We start from the raw sequence: 22,310 nt of genomic DNA, 5'->3' as shown, positions 1-22,310 counted from the left end.
TTGAAGGCGGTGAAGGAACCATGTGGGTATCTTGGTTGGAAAAGATTGTAGGGAGATGGGAGGAAATGAGGTGAGCACTTACCAGGCACATTGGAGTAACTGCAGGAGGTCAGAGTGCCTGGAGTGCAGTAAGTGAAGGGTGGGAGGGGAGTAGGAGATGAGGGGGCAGATCATGGGGGCCACTCGGACCACTGTGAGAACTTTGGTTTTTATTCTGAGTGAGCTGGAAAACCACTGGAGGCTTTGAGCAGAGCAGCAACATGATATGATTTATATCATGCCTGCTGTGGGGACTGTACTCGTGTATTTGGAGGGCAGGGAGACAATGCTAGAAGCTGGGAGAACATCACAGAGGCTATTGAATAATGCAGACAAGAGACAGAAGTTGCTTGGACAAGGGTGGTAACAGTGAAGATAGTAAAAGGAAATAAGATTCAGGACATGTTTCAAGGTACAATCAACAGGATTTACTGACAGATGGTAACATGGGTGGGAGGGGAAAGCAAAGAGACAGGGAGAATAGGAAATCAAGCCTACTAAAGGAACATAATAGTATTGCTCAGCAGTATGGGAGGCCATTCTGATTTATGAAATCCTGAATTTAAAATGAAACCAGTGGAGGGTATAGCTCAGTGGTAGAGTGCATGCTTAGTATGCATGAGGTCCTGGGTTCAATCCTCAGTACTTCCACTAGAATAAATGAATAAGTAAGTAAACAAACCTAATTATCTCCTCCCTCCAAAAAATTAAAAACAGTTCATCTAATATGATTTTAGAAATAAATAAAATAAAATGAAATGAAACCAGTCAGCCTTGTTAAGTAGTTTTTTCAACAACATCTAGCTGCTCCAGTGCAGGCAAAGAGTGAATAGATAGTATATTTATCCAGAATTGGAGTTTTTCAAGGCAAATTTGTGTAAGAGAGATCAAAGGAGTGAAATTCTATTGATGGATCATGGGGTGCAGTCCAGTCAACTTGGGAAGTGATGCTCAGAGAGGGCTATAAACAGTAAAACATTGGCAATGAAAGTACTGTAGCAAATAAGCTGAGAGAAAAGAGGGTTTAAATTTGAGATTTCAAATGTAGTACAATTTTTGTTAACGACAGGGTGGTGAGGTAGAAGGAGATAAGGTCTTTGGAGATGAGTGGATCAAAGAAATTGAGAGGCCAGTGTGTTGAAATCATCCAGAATGAAGACAGAGATCGGAAGGAGGCATTGAACACGTCAAGATGTGGGGAGCGTGGCGCTTCCTTCCTGCCCTTTCCCACATACCCTGCCCTATGCGTCTCTTCCCTCTGACTGCTCCTAAGTTACATCCTTTTATAATAAGCTGACAATCCAGTAAGTAGAATGTCTCTCTGCGTTCTGTGAGCTGCTCTGGCAAACTAATTGAAACCAAGAAGGAGGTCATTGAAATCTCCCATCTGTAATGGTCAGGCAGATGCACAGATGCTAACCTGGACTTGTGACTGGCGTCTGAAGTGGTACAGGGCAGTCTTGTAAGACTGAAACCTTAATCTGTGTGATCTGATGCAACCTCTGAGTAGACAGTGTCAGAATTGAGTTGAGTTATAGGACACCCAGCTGGTGTTGGACCACTGTTGGTTGGCAGGGGAATCCCTGGTCCTAATTTAGGAATTGGGTGCTCCAGCCTTTTAGCAGGTTTCCTCCAAACTTTATGTCCCTGACTCCCTAAGGACCAGGAGTCTGGTCTCACCCTGATGCTTTGTTTCCACAGAGCCTTATTAGTAGGGTGAGTGAGTTCGACCCAGTTTTCTTGGTTCCTTAAAAGAATACCTTTCAGTGAGCACAGTAAGGGTGAAGTTGTAGCACTGGGGACAAACTTCATCCTCCACTCCCCAAAGTTACTGTAAATTGATGGAAGGAGTCAGGACTGGTTAGCAGGCTATAATACAATTATGGGGTTTTTTGTTGTTATTGTTTGCTTGTTTGTTTTTAGTTTCGACAACATTTTATTTAACCCAATGTGTCCAAAATATTATTTAAGCCAGTGTGCCCAAATTATATTTTTAAAATTATTTATTTTACAATCCTTTTTTTCCCAGCTTCATTGAGATATAGTTGACATATAACATTGTGTAAGTTTAAGGTGCACAACATGATCATTTGATATATGTATATATTATGAAATGATTACCACAATAAGGCTAATTAACATATTACAATAGTGTTTTAAATATGTGTATATTGCAAGGGAAAGACTAACCCAAGGCTAGTCAGAAGTTCTGTATGATTGAAAGATGATTCAGTAAGCTATCTGTTTAGGAAAAGAACCGAGTCCAAGATTTTGGGAACTTTCTATGATCCAGTGGGTCAAGGACATGTTCAAAGAAGAGAGAGTGACTCAGGAATGAGAAAGTCAAGGTGGAAGGGTATATCTAAATAAAAGCATTGTGGTCAAAATAAAGACAAGCTTTACTATTCTGAGGATGAGAATCTCCCACAAGCAGTTGTAGATACAGATAATCCTAAGGGCAAGCAGAATCATCCCGTACTGATGTAGGTGGGATGTCCTGAGGAAGAGACAGAGGAGGGGTTGGGAGGCAGGGAGCACCATGAATCCAAGACAAAAACGGCTTGTGGTGGTGGTTAGAGATGGTGAGAAGTGGGAAGCAGGTAACAGACGGACAGCTACTCACTAGTGGTAGCATCAAAGATATGTGCACATGGACCCCTAGATGGAATTTCTCCTGCTTAAGAACCACTCCAAGAATGCAGAGAGCACTGTCTCCCTGGGAGTGGACTTGAGATAGAGTATCCAGATCTAAATCCCTCTTCTTGAACAAACAGACTCACTTATCTTCTATTTCCTACCACAAAGGGCAGTCTGGGTCAGGAGTACGAGATGGTCCCCCAAGGCCAGCCAGGCTGATCTCCTTCCCTAAAGGGACTTAAATCGGCGCTGTCAGTCTCCTTGTGGAAAAGTACAAGTTTTCCAGCAGATCATGAAACAAATAACTAATTGATCTCTAGGGAACTTCCTTTCTCCCAGTAACTTCAAGCGTAATTGCAAGATCTTCATAGATTTATGGGGTCATCCTTAGATTCTAAAAATAAATTAAATTGGTTTCTTAATAATATATGCAAGGCAGCAATTTTATGAGTTTTGAGAAATCAAATCAGACAACAGCCAATCTCTATTATAAGAAGCCAGACAAATTTAGTTTAGAATAGCATGGAGTCTTCCCATTTTTAACACCCAGACGTGCCACCAACAACTAAATTCCTCAAAGCCCTTTGCCTCTACTGCCCTATCTGAATTCACATAGCTCCCGCTTCAAGGAATACGTGTGACACAGCACGTGCTGAGACTGGACAGGTTCCCTTGTGCTGGAAGATAACACCCATCTGGGGCCCTTGTCCTGAAGAGCACCTTATCTCTCCCAGCCACCTTAGGGCAGTGCAGAAGTGAGACAGCTAGGGGCTCCAGACGAAGTCAGGCTAAGCCTCGCCCACACAGCTTAGTAAATATTTATTAACGTGGCACACAGGATGGTTTTCCATGTATTCACAGGTACCATTCTAATAGCATCATTTAAACTTAATGACTCTTCAGGTATTTTAATGCTATCCTCTTCTGCAGAAAGGATGGCAAGGAAATCTTTCTGGAGGGCAACTAGGCACAATCTGCATCGGGAACTTAAAACAGTCGTCCCACTTCCAGTAATTTACTCCATGAAAATAAACAAAAATACCATGATATATGCATAAGGATGTTTATTGTAATATGTATATTGGTGAGAAAAGGGCATACAAAATGCTGACTAAAATGAAAATCATCTAATTAAGGTATACCCATCTGATAGCGAATTATACAACATTTTGAATAATATTTAATGACATGAGAAAATGCTTAAGATATTAAGAAAGTAAAATGCAGGATATAAAACTACATACAGTATAACCCCAATTTGGAAAAAAATTTATATATTTAATGTATTTACATCCACAGAAAAAGACTAGAAGAAAACAATGGACTGACATAGAGGAATTATAACTGATATTTTTCTTCTTTACATTTTATGTATTTTCCAGAGTTTCTCATTTTATATAGAGAATAATTTCTTTTTAAAGAACCAGAGGCTAGGAGAACGAATACTCAAAATGCTCACCATGTAGTAGGCACTGAGCTAGGAATTTTACCCATTAACTAACCTCCCTGGTAATCAGGAGAGGTAGGTGTCTCAGTACGTTTCACAGATGAGAAAGCGAGGCTCTGCTCTTGAATCAGGGTATCTCTATTTGCCCAGGGTTCCCTGGGTTCAAGCCCAGGACAATGCCCATGTTTCCTGCTGCCCCACCTGCCTCACCTGCTCTGGCTCCTAGCGGGCCCACGGCGGGGCTTACAGCGAAGGTCACTGACAAAGCAGAGCTGTGTACAGCTTGCCCAAGAGGAAGGCCTTATTTTGCTTTCTAAACTCTTCATATCTTCAGAAGTGGAGTTCGTTTTTTTTTTTTTTTTCCTGGACAAGAAACAGAGGCTTCTTCATTGTAAAGGCTTGAGGCTCCCTTCTGAAACAGTTTTTATCCATGTGCCGGGCTCTGCATGCCTGTGCCCTGTCTCTGAGACTGTGATATCTGCTGTCCTGCTTATTGGTCTGGCATCTTGTCAGGCTGCGAGCAGAAGGACAGGGCAGCACTGCACACCCCCACCCCTTCCACCAGCTGGCTCCTTGGTCTCTGCCCTGGATACTAAAACAAACAGGCTGTGTCCTCTGGCTCCCTACTCAACCCCGGGGTGGAGGGGAGGATACTGGGGCAGGGGGGAGGGCAGCAAATATCCCAGCTATGTGAACAATCAGGACTATCTGGCAGCACATTTGATCTTTTGTAACCTTACTGCAGCCAAATGGGGCCTTCCGGCGTCTGGGGGGCCCATCGTACCCTAAGCCTAATGTTCGGCTGGGTTCCAGGTACTGCCCTGGCGGGGGGGGGGGGTGTGCCCAATCCCCCAGCTGGCTCTGTGCCAGGGAGGTCCCCAGGGACACAAACTGCAAACTGTCATGGAGGCAGAGGTGTTCTCCACTGTTCCAAGGATCATCACTTCCTGTTCCCTCTCAGACGCAGAGAAAGGAAGTGACTTCGATGCTGTCAAAGCAAGTCAGTGACCTTCAGGATTGGAATGTGCTGCCTGGGTCACCATTTTGTCCTCCAGCCCCACAGCTCCTAAACTGAAAAACAGAACTATCTAGGGACTTTTATCTAGAAAGAGATAGAAGGGGCCATTGGGAATGGCTCACAACACACAAAACAGCAAAGGGAATAACCTGGTCCTTTTTGATCAGACTTTTTCTCTTTCTGCAGTCACAGAAGACTGCATGTCCAAAAAGTGTGGAGAAATTCTGGAGTAAACAAAGTTAAACAGATTAAGTTACTGCACGACTTCTCAGAAACTTTAAAAGTACCTCTTTCTTTTTTTCTTCAAGTAATAAACCATTTCAAAATAGAAGAAAGAATACAATACAGGAGGCAGGCCCCTCAAGTTATATACTTTTAGAGAAAGGTCACATCCTTGAAGCAGCTTTGCAATGCACAGAGCAATATGCTCAGAAATCCTATAAAGAGGTTATAATGAAAAGTGGAAAAAAAAGTGCTTCTTAAATATACTCAATTATAAAACTATAATTTTATAAAATTATAAGGATTCCATAGGCATTAAGAGTCCAATGAACACGTTTTGAGAACTCTTGTTACAGGGTGAGCCCATAAGAATCCTGCCAACACAGAAAAGTAAGGCTCCAAATAAGCTATCAGCCACTATCTTCAAAACTGGTGTCGGACCAAACAAGGTGTCATTGCATACTCTCCTGTCGGTACTGAGGCAAGAGTTTATGGTATTTTTCTGCTTGCTGGTCAAAGCCCCTGGAAGAGAACCCTGCCTGGAGAAATTTCACTGGAGTCAGAAGGTATTTTAGTGCCAGGCCCCTGACCTCGGGAGCCAGAAGAGAGGCAGCCTTGCTGCTATGAGACAGGGAAGAATCCTGGTCCATCCAGGCTCTCTGGTTCCCTGTGGCTGTTGAGTCCTCATTGTCTTCCTTGCCTATCAAGTAGGGCCCTCCACCGATTTCCTCTCCAGTTTCCAGGGAGAGAAATTCCTCATCTTTAGACCTTAAGTGCACTGAAAACCCCGAAGGGGCAGTCAATACAGTCCCCGTCTTCTGGGACTCAGTGGAAGGGACTGCCCCCTCCCATTCTTTGCTGCAGACGTCTGGGAACCACTGTTTCTTGATCTGCAAAGGATGGTGGGAGCGCTGCTTTGCAAGGTCCCCAGAAAGGTTCTCATTCTTGGTCTTTTTTGAGTCCGGGTCAGCTTGAGAGTGGTCTGCATTTTCCTCAAGTGATTCAAACATGACACCCTGGGTTCTCAGTTTCCTTAGCTTCCTTTCTAACAACAGCCAGAGACAACTTGGTTTTCTAGAGGAGGAACTCATGTACTGCTGCACAGAGTCTGGAATTAGGGGCACGGAGAGCCTGGGGCTCAGGCTGTCCTGAAAGTAGTCCCTACAGGGTTGTCGACTGACAATGGGCACCACCTGGCAAGGCTTCAGTGCCGTGACAAAGGCACGCAGCTCAGAGTAGGAGGAATGGTCAGAGTAAGGGATGATGTGGATATTGGGGTGGGAGCGGTAGATTTTCCGACTGGTGGGGAGGATAGCAATGGTGGGGTGGGTCTGGTTCCAGCGCAGCATGGCAGAATAGCAGATTTCCATATGGTCCACGGCATGGATGCGGCCAGCCTTCTCCTCCACCGTGAACACATCTGCCAGGCCCAGCAGCTGCACCAACTCCAGGCGCCGGGGACTCAAAACCACCCAAGTCCGAAACTCCAGGGCCAGCTGCTCCAGCAGTGACTCTTTCCCCAGGCTATAGAGTCCTGAATAATGTTAAGGGGTTGAGGGAAAGGAAGAGAAGGAAGAGAATGAAGCTATTGGGGAAACCAAATAAATCAACCAAAATTTAACAAAAATACACAAAATTAATGGTGGCTATGGCCTCCCTGATTGTATAGCAGTAAGGAGGTGGCATTTGAGCTGAGCTATACGGAGGATGGGGTAGAAGGGAGTTTAACACAGAAGATACTCATTCATTCAGCTCAACAAAGAAAAGCATCTATCAAGTGTTAGGCACTGTGAAAACCAACAAAAAGCCTCAGTCCTCAAGGAGTGTCATCTACAAGGGGACCCAGAAACAATGCATGTTCGAGACATGCACACGGTATTAGGAAGGCACAGAAAAGTATGCACCAAGTGATGGAGTTAGGGAAAGTTTCCTGAAAATGACAACCTAGCCAAGTGCTAAACGATGGGTCCCAGTTAACCTGGCAAAGAGGATGGTAGAGGACATTTTAAGAGGGGTCATTTCCATATTACTAAGGTACAAAGAAACTGGTAAGGCACTAGAGAGGTGAGCTAGGGCCATATACTAGGGGGCCTTGTATGTACTGCTGGGGAGCTTGGATTTAATTCTGGAAGTGAAGGCGAGCCATTGAAGAGTCTGAAGCAGGAAAATGGCTAGTTCTAATCATAGGATTCAGGTGATCAGAGCAGGGCTTCAGGACAAAAATGTGGTAGCAGTGTTATTCCACGGCCTGGATGAGAAGATGCTGAGAGCAGAAGTGCCAATTAGAAAACCCAAACAGTACTTACCCAGAAGGAAATGGAGAACTGAGTTTGGGTAATGGTTGTGGTGACAGATATAGGAGGTACTGTTTAATAGTTGTTCTCAGGCCTTTTCTGAAGGTGTATTTCACCAGACTGTGAACTCCTTCAAAGAACCTTTATTTCTTTTATATCCACCTTATTCCCCATCATGGTTCAAAACCTCACTCTTTGGGCACAAACGTAGGTCCTTTATGATGAGTGTGTATGAGAGTGTAAACCCTCATATTTTGTTCATCTTTCTATTCCAACTGCCTGTCAGAATATTAAGCACATAGTAAGGGCTTACTGTATATTTGCAAATTAACCAAGCGCTACTATAGTACCCTCCTACCCAGCTGTGCTTCTCTGGGAAAACTCTGCATTGAAAACTCCAAGAAGAGTGAGGACCGATACTTCTTCATGAGTAGTCAAGCAACCCTGAGAGGGAATATCTCTCCATCAATTTGGTCGTCACTCTGGAAGGCATACAGTTTTTTTTCAAAGCCTTTGTTTAAAACTGTTTTGAAACTCATTTCAGAGTTGGGGCATATCCTTTGAAAATATTCAGCATGATGGCAAATCTTTTTCCTTTTGTGGACTTACTACAATTTTGGAAACAATCAAAAAAGTCTTTTGGAATTAAATCTATTATAGTTTTAAAAAGAAAAGCTGGTTTTCATAAACTATCACAAAAGACAATTCCAAGAGTCTCAAAATGTTTTAGACTGTTGTGGAGTCACTAGAACAAGGAGACAGATGGTTTTTCAATGTATCTAATTTCAAGCACTACACTCATTTGAATATCTACATTCTGATAAATTTCATTCACTGATATAATAAATATTTATTGAATGCCTCTCTCAGGCATTAATCGAGGCATTTGGGATAATCCACAAGTGAAACAAAGAGACTGTCTATTACAGAACTTACATTCTAGCAGAGGAAGACAGATAAAAACTAAATACAATAAATATGTAAATTATGGACTATATTGTAAGGTGATAAAAATACAATGGTGTCCCTCTCCTACTTGAAATCCTTCAATATGGTTGCACTTAGGATCAAGTTCAAAATGTCTTACAAGCACTTTGGGCCCTCCTACCTTTCCAGCCGCCTCACCCACTGTGCGCCTCTCACACTGGTTGCTGCTGCTTTGTTCTACAAACACGTAAGACTTCTTCCCACCTCCATCCACGCTCTCAAGGAATTTGTGTGTATGTATGTGTGTGTGTGTGTGCATGCGTGTATGTGTGTGGCAGGGGAAGTGGGACAGACAGTCAACAACAAAGCAACAGCATATTAAAACATAAATGGGGTACATAGGAAGTTGACGAGTGCTATGAGAAAACGGACAAGTTGAATTGACATAGGGGATCAGGAGTTGGGAATGTGGGAGTAGGGATGCGGGCAGATTACAATTTTAAATAAGGTGGTCAGGGTAAGTTTCTTGGAGAAAAGGAGATGTGCACAAAGAAAGATGTGAGAACCTCCCCCCCTCCCCAAGAACCTAGATTCACCAGCTCCAACTGAGTGAGAGAAAAAGGAAAGGAAACCCCTCACCAATTTTTATGTTATGTAGTGGGTACTTTCGAATGAGCTCAATAATCTGGCGGGTAGCTTCTTGTTGGGAAGGAAGAACCAGGGCTGGATTGCAATTGGTATTGTCTAGGTATAAGGTGTGGATCTGTTTCCCCTGCCTCAGAGCTGGCTCCTTTAGCATGGATGGTGTGTACCGAAAGTCACCTGGAAGAAGAATATATGGGGGGCAGAGAGTCAGGCAAAAGTATGGAAGATCAGATTCTCCCAACTCCAAGAACAGATGAGCATTTGCTTACTGGCTTGTGGGAAAACTGGAGTTTGGCAATGAACTAGTGTAGTAGAGCTTCTTTGTGGAAATGTCTCTATCCTGCTCCTGTTTTTTCGTTACTCTTTATGAGGTTATACCCTTAAAGGGTGGGAAATCAGTTGAGAAAGGGTCACCGTGCTCATATGGCATGAAGATCTTCAGACTTCTATTATGAGCTAACGCTGCTCAAGAAAAGTAGGCTGGAAAATGGGGAGGACCCCTCCAGAAGCCCACCTGTGTAGAGGATGGTTCCAAAGTATCCTTCAAAGAGAAACATAACGGAGCCAGGGCAGTGATTGGCATCAATAAGGGTTACAGTCATGGTCTCACGTCCAATTTCATCTAGAGGCAGGACATGGCTCTCACCAATCTCCAGGGCTCGGATCCACTGCTTAGACACCTAAGGAAACAGTTGGGTATCCCATAGAACACAGGCTCCTCTCCCTGATACCTTCCTGGATCAGAAGCTGTAATGGGGATTCCCAATCCTTCCTTCCTCCTTCCACTCTCTGCCCCACCCTTTGTATAAGTTAAAATTAAAGAGTTCAAAAAACAAGTCTACTCAGCAATTCTCAAACTTTCTTGATTGTAATAACCCTTTTGGAGAGGACACTGGTTAAAAATTTTTTTTCCAACCACATTTCCAGGACCTGCACCAGCCATGTCTACTGAATCAGATGGTGGAGGCAGGAGGTGCTAGAGAATCTGTGTTTCACTCAGTACATTAGGTGGATTCTTATTATGAGTCAGGTTTGGGAAACACTGGCCCAGCTTATGTAAAAAGGTAGGAAAAGTTTCCCTGGCTGAACTGAAAGATCTCCCCAACTTATCGTTGAAACATCCCAAGTCAGCCAGTTGTAAGACACACTCCTGTTCTGTGCTAATGATGCATTTCTGGGTTCAAACAACTCCCGCATTTGTAAAAACCGGTCCTCCTGGCCCCTACTCTGTGACTCCAAGGCTGTGACAGATCGGAAGTCCCCACCCAGATGCCGGGACCAACTCTCGACGGCCACTCCAGCCCCTCATACCTGTAGGTGACGATGCAAGAGGTAAGCAGTGATTGGGGAGCAATAGACCGGCCGGGTCCAGGTGCTAGACAGACCCACGGTGTGGTCCGAGTGCATGTGGGACAAGAAGAAAAGCCGGGCGGAGCTAGCCCGGCGCAGGCTCCAAAAGTCCACGGCGATGGGCGTATGAGGGATCAGGACCCCGTTCATGGTGGCGGGGTTGCAGAGTCACCAGTGGGATCTTCATGGGAGAGCCCCTGCGTGAGGCTCCTGCAACAGCGCCCTGGAAAAAGTCATGCTGAGGCAAGAACAGGGCCGGAGACCCTAAGGACAAGCCAGCCCAACAGAGGAATGAGTGCCTAGACTGGGCAGAAAGAAGGAAGTGGCAGTGGTCGTGGGAGGCGGGAGATGGGATTGCAAATCGTGAAAGGCGCTTGCCCGGGCGCCACTCCCCACAGCGCGCGGGAACCGGGGCCCTAGCCCGGCACTCAAAGCGCGCGCTGCGGGGCGGGGACAGGCCGAAGTAGCCGATCTCCGATTGTCCGTTGCAGCTCCGCCAGAGGGAGCCGCGCGTCTGCGCCGGGAGGTGAGAGGTTGGGGGAAGGGCACCCTAAGGTCGAGTCCAGGCTACGCTCGGCGCTCCCCGGGAGAGGGTGATTGGCAGCTGCTCTGCGCGGTGTCTCTCGAGAAGGCGGGACTTCCGCGGAAAGCTTGATTGGGCCTGTAGGTGACGGCAACCTCGTGGAGGCGCAAGAAAGGCTGGAACGGGAGAGGGAGGGGTCCGCGGACTGTGGGCTGCCGGGCTGGAAATAGGTCGAAGGGCCTAAAGGTTGCGGGAGACATCTGTGGGCGGAGCGAACTGGCCTGCTGGTCCCGGGAAGGAAACGAAGAGCCTAGGGTGGGCCTCGCCCGGGAGCGAGCGGGTTGAAGTGAGGGCGTGCTAGGCCCAGGGGAAGCCAAGGCTGGGGCGAGACCGCGCCTGTAGTGTCTTCGCTGACTGACGTTTCCTTTACCCAGGTCCCCTCTTCGGGGCCAGAGGAGCCCACGAGTTACCTAGGGATCTGTGGGAAGTGCCCCGTGCCTGTTCGAGAAGATGCCGTACCTTGGCTCCGAGGACGTGGTGAAGGAGCTGAAGAAGGCTCTGTGTAACCCTCACATTCAGGCTGATAGGCTGCGCTATCGGAATGTCATCCAGCGAGTGATTAGGTATCGCTTAACGCCCTAACTCCCACATTGCCATCCCCACCAGGGCCCTCTACCCTTGGCCGCTCTGAAAGCGAATGAACTTCCATACACGGCAGTTGTCTAATTTGGTTTTTCTGCTCCTCTGGAGTGTCATCTCCCTTGTGGGACATGTTTTACTTCTTTGACTCAGATGGGTGGTTTCATCCATATCTCGAACTTGTACTGCTGACTTCCAGATCTCTAATATGTTTAGCACAGGCCTCCTTTTTTATCGTGAGACCCACATATCCTACTGCCAGCTCGACATTTCCACCTGCATATTTCTTCAAAGACATGCAAAATAGCACCTGCAGCCTTCCCCCCTCCCCAAACCTGCTCTTCCGCTTGTATTTGCGTTGGTGAATGTCACCACCCAGCTGACCAAGTGTGGGAGTCAGTCCTACTGGCTCCTGATCTCCACTGCTCAGGTCAGATGGTATGGGTTCATGGTTCTAAATATACATCCTTTTTTTTTTTTTTTAGTTGGCACTGCTGTTGTTCTGGTTTCCTTATTAAAGCAATTGCAATAGCTTAGAAGTAGGTCACCTTGGCTGCTCATTTCAGTCAGAATGATTTCCAACATCTGAATTTGACAATATAACTCTTGCCTATAGTTGTGAATCACAAACTTTAGTGTGCACCAAAGTCCCTTAGGTTGTTTTTGAAGAAAACGTAAATTTTTCATCCAGTGCAGTAATTCTGATTTCAGTAGGGTGGGATGGAACCACGGAATCTGCGTTTTAAACAGACATCCCATCTAATTTCTCTAGGAGATCACAGTTTGAGAAACAGTGATCTACAGCATAGTGTCCAAATTTCTTATAGCACCCAAGGAACACCCAGTTAACTACCTGCAGACTCTCAGAAGAATGTACTGTTCCTGCTCATGTCCTTAGGCCTCGTAGCATGTGTTATTACCTCTCTGCTATACTTGCCTGAGCTCCTGCACATTCAGCTAAAGTATTACTTCCTCTGTGGAAACAATGTATGACCTTCTGGCAGTATGACCCACTGATCCTCACTGCACCTTGTCTGTTACTTCTATTATAACACTTATCTATCTTTCTGTAATTAGCGGTGTTCTTGTCTCACTCCTTGGTAGACTTCGAGTTCCTAGAGATCTGAGACCTTGCCTTCTTCAAGATTATGACTCCAGGACATACCTGTGGAATGTACAAGTTGAATTTCACTGGAATGTACTAGGAATTCAATAAGTATTTGTTGAATGACTAGAAGAACGTTTATTGCAGGCCCATGGTATGAGGTATTGTGTGGTAGGACAGGCAAGGTAGACCTGGTTGCTTCCCTTCAAGAGATCACAATCTAGTTGGATATCCAGGACACATATAAGTAAAATGCTTTCTGTTGTTGGTTGGGGGTTAAATATTTTACTTTTTCCTGCTATGTGTGTTGGTTTTAGGCACATGACTCAGGGCTTGGACATGTCTGGTGTTTTCATGGAAATGGTGAAGGCCAGTGCCACTGTAGATATTGTTCAGAAGAAGTTGGTTTATCTGTACATGTGTACCTATGCCCCTCTGAAACCAGATCTGGCTCTCCTGGCCATCAATACACTGTGCAAAGACTGTTCGGACCCCAACCCGATGGTGCGAGGGCTGGCACTACGGAGCATGTGTAGCCTCAGGTGAGCACACCTTCCCTGCCAGTATCTCGTAGCTGATGAGTTCATGTGGCCATGGGGCAGGTTTTTAATGATGACAATTTATTTGAGCTTCATAATACTGGGGGAAACACTATTATAACCTGCACTTATGTTTTTGGCCATTGCTTTGGTTTAAAAAATTGTATATATATGATTTCATTAAGGGATTTTTCTATCCTTACTATAGGTGAAATAATTAAAGATTTCTAAATATGTATGTTATTATTATTATTATAAAGATTTCTAAATATATATATTATTTCAGTTATTTATTTACTGCTGCCTGTGCAGCATTATTCTACATGAAAAGTCCAGTGAGGTCCTTTTTAAAAAAATTATATTTTTTATTGAAGTGTAGTTGATTTACAATGTTAGTTTCAGGTGTACAGCAAAACAATCAGTTATACATATACACACATACATAAATTTTTTCAGATTCTTTTCCATTATAGGTTATTACAAGAAGTTGAAAAAATTGAATATAATTCCCTGTGCTATACAGTTGGTTCTTATTGTCTATCTATTTTGTATAAAGTGAGGCTATTTGAGTTTGGCAGCAGCTTTCTCCAGTTTGTTGGAGAAGAATCCGATGGATGCATATTCAAGCATCACTAAACCCCCTGTTAAGTGGATCAGGGCTAAATTATGTCAGAACCAGTATTTCAGGATCTGGCTGACTCCAGGATGTCTTGCTTAGGATGCCTGGTGTGCAGGAATATATCCAGCAGCCAATTCTCAACGGTCTGCGGGATAAGGCTTCGTATGTCAGGAGGGTAGCAGTCCTTGGTTGTGCCAAGATGCATAATCTTCATGGAGATTCTGAAGTGGGTAAGTTTCGGTGTAATCCATCATGATCAATATTTAATTGTGTTTCCAGTTTTATGTTTGACTTTGTAAAAGATTATGTAGCTTTGGTAGAAAATAATACCATGCCTCTATTTCTGTATGTTTCTTTTAAGAAGGATGCAGGGCTTGGTATTTTCTGTGATTAGAGAATCCTTTCTTTGGGGACAGAGGTGAGAACCTTTGTAATAGTAACTTAGAAAAGTCTGGAAATGGCAACTGTTTTTGCGTTGCACTTTGTTACTGCCATTATTATTTTTGTAGCAGAGAAGTTCAGCTTCGTCTACCTAGAGCCGTGACTGGCTCTATCCCTGTGACTCTGAAGCTTTTCTTTATCTGAGATCTTTGTTCTCTTTTATAGATGGTGCCCTGGTAAATGAATTATATAGTTTGCTACGTGACCAGGATCCAATTGTGGTTGTAAACTGCTTGAGGTCTCTGGAGGAAATTCTGAAACAGGAAGGAGGTGTTGTCATCAATAAGCCCATCGCCCACCATCTCTTAAATCGGTTTGGATGCCTCTGTGCTCTTTGTGTCGTGATCAGATCTGCATCCCAGTGGGATGCTGTTGATGTGTTGAATTAAGGAGAGGTCTTCAACAAGTACTGTAGAGTAGTAAAGAAAGTTAACCATAACTATTAATTTCCTCATATTTCATTGAGAGAATTTTTTGTTTTCATTTCATCTGGTGATACAGAGAGATGGCAGAAACATCCTTTGGGGATAGATTCTGTCCTCTGCAATCATTATGTCCCCCAAACTAAGCCATTCATGCTGCTTTAAAATGTAGAGAATCTGGATCTAGGGTAGAGTGATCATGTCTTTGGCCTTAGACAAGTGTGCATTGGTACTATAAACTCATCCTAGAATTTAAAGCCTTATTATGTGTACACTTTAAGTGGTACATAAAAAGAATAATTTGACTATGGCTCAATCTATTTTGAAGAATTCTGGTTATGATGAACAGGTGACTGGTGACATTGCGGTTGCATGGAGGTGGTCCTAATTTTGTTGCTAAAACAGCACTTTCGTTTTCTTTTTTGGATAGAATGTCAAAACTGGACCAATGGGGCCAGGCTGAAGTACTGAACTTTCTGCTGCGCTACCAACCCCGCAGTGAGGAGGAGCTGTTTGACATTCTCAATCTGTTGGACAGTTTTCTCAAGAGCAGCAGCCCAGGGGTGGTGATGGGAGCCGCCAAACTCTTTCTGATCTTGGCCAAAAAATTCCCCCATGTTCAAACTGATGTGCTCATGCAGGTCAAGGGACCTTTGCTGGCTGCCTGTTCTTCTGAGAGCCGTGAGCTCTGTTTCGCCGCCCTCTGTCATGTACGCCAGATCCTGCATAGTTTGCCGGGTCACTTTAGCAGCCACTACAAAAAGTTTTTTTGCTCCTACTCGGAGCCCCACTACATCAAGCTCCAGAAGGTGGAGGTGCTGTGTGAGCTGGTGAACGATGAGAACGTGCAGCAGGTGCTGGAGGAGCTCCGCGGGTACTGCACCGATGTGTCTGCTGACTTTGCACAGGCCGCCGTCTTTGCCATAGGTAGGTGTCTGCTGCTCTTCGTGTTGAAGAGCCTAGACCAGCCAGCTAGAAATCTGTGGAACCACAGAGAGCCAAAGGGGATGAATCTTGCCTCAGAGACCAAATTTCTTGCACCAAAGAATTGGGTCAATGACTACAAACAAGCAGGAGGAGGAACGTTGTTTTTGGTCAACACTGGTGTTGCCATATCTTCTAGGATATAGAATACAGGTAACTCAAATGATGACACTTACAATTTATATTGCCTTTTGTTGCCTATTATCCAAAATGTCTTCCTGTGTATCATTTTACCAGTCTTGTGAGGCAATCAAGAGAAGCAGGTAAGTGTTATTAACTTCATTTTAAAGATGAAGAAACTCAGGCACAAAAAGTTTATTAAATTGCCCAAAGGTCATACAGTTCTTGACTTGGGCCTGAAGCCGAGCTTTCCTGACTCAAAGTCCTGTGGCAGTTCACCAGCTGTTTATTGAACTTCACTGGGCTATGTATTGTGCTGAGTAGGCCACACAGAGTCACACCTAAAGCTTACAGACTTTTTCATACCACTCTGTCTGGATTCAGAAGGCTAGAGTGAGTCACACAATGAAAGCAGCTGGGGAGCTAAGTCCTGGGGGGCTTCAGGTGGAGGAGGAGAAAGAACCCTCATATGTGGAATAAAGTATGGTTATTTTTAGGGGCAGAGAAGAGGGAACAAGGATGGGAGTAGAAAGCCTGCAGTCAGGAGAGTGTTCCTAGCAGGAATACCCCCGTGTGGGTGTGCTGCAGAACACTGGCTGCCACGTGAATACCTTTGCTGCTGAAAGTTTTCAGCCTTGTTCGATGGAAATTCCTTTTTACCACAGTTCCCTTTATATGGCAAACTTAGATTCTTATTTCATCCACCATGGGGGGAATTTTTTAAAGGTATTTCTGGTCCCCTTTGTCTTTGCCTAGTGGACAATTATCTTAGAATAAGGTACTAAGTGTTTGACTTACAACTTTTTTCTCCTTTCCCTCCTTCTGTAGGTGGCATTGCCAGGACCTATACAGATCAGTGTGTGCAGATTCTAACAGAGCTGCTGGGACTTCGGCAAGAGCACATCACCACAGGTAACGGCTACCATCCCAGGATTTTTTTTTTTTTTTTGGTCAATTACCTGACCCATAGTAGTTGCCCCCAATATATCTGTTGTTGAATAATAGGGAAGTTTAAATCTGTTTCCATCAGAGAAGCATAACAGGGTAGAGTCTTCAGGTTGCCATGAGTCAACAAGGCTGTACTATAGATGGTGAAGGATGCTAGGATGACCTGGCTTGTTATTTTCCCACCTTTACCCCTCTTTTTGCTTTATGGCAGCATACTGTAAGCAGAGGCTTTGGGGGCTGAGCCTAGGGTGAGGCAAGCAAGGTGCCTAGGATGCAGACATTTAAAGAGGCACTCATTCTCAGGTTTGTGCAGGTGCTAGCTCTGTGCGTCTTCTTAAATTTCACACCCTGGCACCTTGCTTGCTTCACCATAACCCCAGCCCTGGTCACTCCATTGATACTGTCTTCAGAGCATCACTCAGCAACAGCACTCCACCACATTTGAACATAGCTTTCTGTTTTGCCTAGCGCTTTCGCAGACATTAACTCAGTTATCCTCATGGCCATCTGATAATAGCGACATTCATTGAAGGAATTGTTGCCCATGTCAGACATTTCTCAGATAATCATTGACCTCCCCCTCCAACACTCATTTTACAGAAATTCACCCAGCAGTCTAGTCTGAATATATAACAAGATTCTTTCCTGCGTGTGGGCTCTAATCTTGTGCTCTTGTATCCTGAGCTGTGTTGCAGTGGTGGTGCAGACTTTCCGAGACCTGGTTTGGCTGTGTCCCCAGTGTACGGAAGCCGTGTGTCAGGCCCTGCCCGGCTGTGAGGAGCACATTCAGGACAGCGAGGTAGACTGTAGCTCGCCTTTCCTTCCAGGCACAGGGGGATGCTTGGGACCCTGCTCTGGGAAATGGAATCTAATCATTCTTTCTACCCAGTGTCTGAAGTGGAAATTCTCAGAATTGATTGCCACCTCAGATTCTCTTTGGGGTGTAGAAAAGGTATAAATGATAAAAATATTAGGATTTATCTGTGGTTTTATTACACATATTTTGATACCATTGTTCTCATGAACAGTTTTGAGTCAGAGATTCAGACCAGAGAGTTTTCAGCTGGAATGAAAATCAGAATAATTTGTGGAATTTTTGCAAATATTTGGGCTTTACCCCAGGTCTACTCAAATATTCAGGAGTGGTAGACCTAGACACATAGAATTTTAAGAAGCTTCACAGGTGACTTTGATGTGCATTCTAGGTTAACCACCACTTTGATGAAGTAACTTCGGGAAATCTTCCAGTAGCTTCCACTGAAGCGTTAAACTCCAAATTGGGGCAGAGGTCCCAAAGCTGAGGAAACCTTACTGTTTAAGCAATCTAGGCCATGAGAGTCTTGAGTCTCCTTTTGTGTGCTAGAATTTCATTCCTCTTTCTTATAGAGAGTGTAGTAGTGGGAGATCAATAAATGCAAGTTGAAGTAAATACAGTATTATACCTTTTCTGCTGACACTAGGGGAAAAGCAAAATCTGCAGTGGTCTACTGTGGCCTGTGTTTTGGACAAATGTTGAGCCCCTGTTCTCATTCCCTTATTCCCCAGGGGAAGCAGGCGCTGATTTGGCTCCTGGGCATCCATGGGGAACGAATTCCCAATGCTCCTTATGTGTTGGAGGACTTTGTAGAGAACGTGAAGTCAGAGACGTTTCCAGCTGTTAAGATGGAGCTGCTCACGGCACTGCTGCGCCTTTTCCTCTCCCGACCGGCCGAGTGTCAGGACACGCTGGGCCGTTTGCTGCATTACTGCATAGGTAGGCTCCCCGGGAGGAAATGGTACCTGCCGTGGCTGCCAGTAAGGTCTCACGGCTCTCATGTCTGGGACCCAAGAAGAAAATGTCAACATTTTTTAGGGTTTTCTCCCTCCTTTATTTTTCTCTCTTATTTTGGTTGGCATAGGGGTAGAAAGAGTGTGTTGGATTTTGTTTTTAATTAACTCAGTCTGTTGTTCTCCCTCAGAGGAAGAAAAAGATATGGCCGTACGGGACCGAGGTCTCTTCTATTATCGCCTCCTCTTAGCTGGTGTAGACGAAGTGAAGTGGATCCTGTGCAGCCCTAAGTCTGACCCTTCTCTTGGACTTTTGGAGGATCAGGCAGAAAGACCTGTGAACAGCTGGGCCTCCGACTTCAACACACTGGTGCCAGTATATGGCAAAGCCCGCTGGGCAACCATCTCCAAGTGCCGAGGGGTAGAGCATCATGGCCCAGAGCTTCCTAATGCATCCTGTGCCACATCAGGTAGAAACAGTCTTTACTTTGTACCTTGTCATGAAAAATCCTTATCTCTTGCAATGACTGGTAGAGAGTAGAGGACCCTCTCTAAGTCTCAGCCTGTTGCCTGAATTTGAAATCTTTGTGAATAAGAAAGTAGTTCATCATTGGTTATATAAGCCATTTATCTACAGATAAAAGTCACATTGTGTACGTTTGGACATCTAGATTTGACAATGTAGTTCCTGTCGATTAAGAACATCTCTTACACAAACTTTTCGACTCTTTTAGGACCCCTGGTTCCTGCAGAGAACAAGGAGAGGGTACAAGATCTCCCCGATTCCGGAGCCCTCATGCTAGTCCCCAGTCGTCAGCTAACTGCTGAGTGTTTTGAGAAAACTTGGCTTAGCCTCAAAGTTGCTCATCAGCAAGTGTTCCCGTGGCAGGGAATGGTCCATCCTGACACCCTCCAGATGGCCCTGCAAGTGGTGAACATCCAGACCATCGCCATGAGCAGGGCTGGGGCGCAGCCGTGGAAAGCCTACCTCAGTGCTCAGGACGATACTGGCTGTCTGTTCCTAACAGAACTGCTGTTGGAGCCCGAGAACTTAGAAATGCAGGTCTCTGTGAAACAAAGCAAGACGAGGACAGAGACACTGCACAGTTTTATTTCTGTATTAGAAACTGTGATTGGAACAATTGGAGACTTTAAATCCTAACAGCTTCTTGCCTGTCCTGAGTGAGATGAATAGCTGTCAGAGTTCCTTAGTTTTTCTTACTACAGCTGCTTGTAAGTCCAGATAATGTCAAATGCAAAGGAGAATAGGAATCTAGGGATCAAGATTCTTATGCTTTTGTCCAAAGACCATTGACATATTTCTCTCATACTTATTGGTGAATGACCCCATTTTTCCAGGTGATGTTGTAAAGGTTAATGTTGTCGGTAAGCGGGTGGGAATGCGGTGATAGGATTTGGCTTTTTTTCTAATCAGTTTAAGGGGTTATTTTACTACTTAAAGATGCCTGAAGTCTCTGGACTGATGGCGTCATCATTTTTGGGAGGCATTTTTTCTCCCCTGGATTACTGCAGTAAATTCCTTACTGTTCTCGTATTTCTAATCATGCTTTTTAGGCCAGAGATCAAAGTCCTCAGTGTGGCATCTAAAGTGCCTCTTCAGTGCTGTGGCTCAGCACTCCCCGAAATTCCCTCTGTTCTGGCAAAAGCAAACCACCTGCAATTCCCTGGATACACTACTAAGTCCTCTCTCCCCCCTGCACCTCGGCCCCTGCTGCTTTCTCTTGTGCCTGGGACATTTCCTCACCCTCATATCTTTTTTAAGTAACACCTAGTCTATCTCAGTGTTCACCTCAGGCATGAGCTCTTACAGGGAGTTCGCTGTGACCCTCAGTGCCATCGTTAGGGGTCTCACTCAAGCCGTGAAAGCAGTCAGTGCCTGTGTCTAGCAGGACTATTGTAATTACTTTCTTGTCACTCTTTCTCACTTTTGACTTTTTTCATACCATACCACGTTTTACACATTGAGACAACTTATGGCAAAAACAGATGTAATAAAATGATGGCGAAGTATAAAATAACCAGAGAACCCAGCACAGGAAAAATAAAAATACCCATGAAAACCAGCTCGGTTAGGGATGGGAAGGTATGCAAACGTTCAGGCTGAAAGGGCCTATGTAGTTGGCAGAGTTGAGCCTCAGCCTTAGCTCTGGAAGTGATCTGGCAGTCAGAATAAACAGAAATAGTTATATGTTGTTATCAGAGAGGAAGAAACATTTCAATTCTAATTTCTGAAAGAAATTTCCATGCAGTTTCACACAGGTGGCCCTGAGTGGTATGTGGAAGATGCCTGTGGGAAGTTGGTAAAGTGCTTCACCTGACTTGTGGCACTCCTCCGTGCAAGCAGAGGGCATCACTCTAACATGGAGCTTAGTGAGTGCATCCCCTCAAGGACAAAAGATAATGTGACCCAAATATCCAGCTTAATTCAAGGACTTCTTCCTGGATACATAGATGGACTGCATATCCTGCAAATAATTCTTCACCCATCATTTCTCTCAACTAGACTTTTAATAGGAGTAGATACAGCTAGTACTGAATTTTCTGGCAAGGGCCTGGGTCTTGTGAGTCGTCTGTCTCCACCGAACAATTTCTAAGGACAGTGATTATCTTTCTTTCCTTCTGTCTCCATTGTGCCTACCACATAGTCATTACTCAATAAATGGTATTGAATGAATGACTGGAAGTAATTGGATTCTGTTGGTGTTGGGATTGGTGTTTGAAGTGTGTTTTGTTATATTGTATTGACTATACAGAAGATAATAGATGGAATTCTATCTAGACTAGGGTTTCTCAAAAGTGGTATTGTTGACATTTGGGACCAGATAATTCTTTGCTGTGGGGGTGGTTTTCCTGTGCACTGAAGGGTAATCATTAACAGTATCTGGTCTGTATCATTAGATGCCAATAGAACCCCCAGGTGTGACAACTGAAAATGTCCTTAGTCATGGTCAAAGGTACTGTGGGTGGGGGGCAGAATCACCCCAGACTGAGAAAGACTGAGCTAGACCATAGATCCCAGGGACTGGAAGTAGAGGGACCAGAAAAATTTCAGATTTGCTTTCCACATTTTGACTTGTTTGGGTAAACTGTGAATGTTTAATTAGGTACTAAAAGAAATAAATTGAAGTGTTAAGGGCTGCCAGTTTAAAGTGTTTCAAGGGAACAGGATGTAAGTGGTAGAAATCGAGTACACTGACTGACTTTTTTAAAAATTAGAGACTATAATCGAAATACTGACCTAATGAAAATTAAGTACAAAAACCCACAAATACAAAAAAAAAAAAAAAAAGTATGGCTTAGGGATCAAATGTCACTGAAGTGATCACAACTATTGGAGCTTTTAGTAGATTGAGTCCTCCTTGGTTGCTTTTCTATAATGTAAGGGGCATAGAAGAATATGAAACTGTTCCTTTTGAGAAGTATAATTTTAAAACGATTTCACAGAAGAGATGATTTCCCTTAACTGTAGCCTTGTTTTACTAATTTATAAGCAAATGATTAAAGCTTATGTATACCAGGAATTTTTTAATATTCCTTCTCCCTGGGAGCTCTCTAGCCTCTGTAGACACGTGGTTTGATGATATAAGTAGATGCTTATCGATA

At 44.3% G+C, this 22,310-nt stretch overlaps 2 protein-coding genes across 7 annotated transcripts; one reads left to right on the top strand and one right to left on the bottom strand.

Moving 5' to 3' along the window:
* Positions 1-5,630: 5,630 nt before the first annotated feature.
* Positions 5,631-11,011, bottom strand: DCLRE1B (DNA cross-link repair 1B). 2 transcript variants are annotated; one of them, XM_074370226.1, is made up of 4 exons: positions 10,541-11,011; positions 9,744-9,909; positions 9,224-9,406; positions 5,631-6,897 (listed from the first exon to the last, which is right to left on the bottom strand). In XM_074370226.1, exons 1-4 carry the CDS (start codon positions 10,727-10,729, stop codon positions 5,816-5,818), a joined length of 1,620 nt encoding a protein of 539 aa, XP_074226327.1. In that variant the 5' UTR covers positions 10,730-11,011; the 3' UTR covers positions 5,631-5,815. The 2 variants fall into 2 exon arrangements, with proteins under 2 accessions (XP_074226327.1, XP_074226328.1); XM_074370227.1 differs by lacking the exon at positions 9,224-9,406.
* AP4B1 (adaptor related protein complex 4 subunit beta 1) lies at positions 10,543-21,381 on the top strand. Of its 5 annotated transcripts, none has more exons than XM_045506208.2 (11): positions 10,543-10,561; positions 11,537-11,725; positions 13,164-13,388; positions 14,104-14,234; positions 14,611-14,758; positions 15,298-15,794; positions 16,800-16,883; positions 17,615-17,718; positions 18,465-18,672; positions 18,878-19,156; positions 19,421-21,381. In XM_045506208.2, the coding sequence occupies exons 2-11, from the start codon at positions 11,613-11,615 to the stop codon at positions 19,846-19,848; spliced, it is 2,217 nt and encodes a 738-aa protein (XP_045362164.2). In that variant the 5' UTR covers positions 10,543-10,561; positions 11,537-11,612; the 3' UTR covers positions 19,849-21,381. The 5 variants fall into 5 exon arrangements, with proteins under 5 accessions (XP_045362164.2, XP_074226326.1, XP_010966739.2 ...); XM_074370225.1 differs by lacking the exon at positions 10,543-10,561 and adding an exon at positions 11,081-11,105; XM_010968437.3 differs by lacking the exon at positions 10,543-10,561 and adding an exon at positions 11,106-11,242.
* Positions 21,382-22,310: the final 929 nt, after the last annotated feature.

Source organism: Camelus bactrianus, chromosome 9 (assembly GCF_048773025.1).
Source record: "Camelus bactrianus isolate YW-2024 breed Bactrian camel chromosome 9, ASM4877302v1, whole genome shotgun sequence".
Classification (NCBI taxonomy): Eukaryota; Metazoa; Chordata; class Mammalia; order Artiodactyla; family Camelidae; genus Camelus; species Camelus bactrianus.
This window is presented reverse-complemented; position numbering and strand designations above follow the sequence as displayed.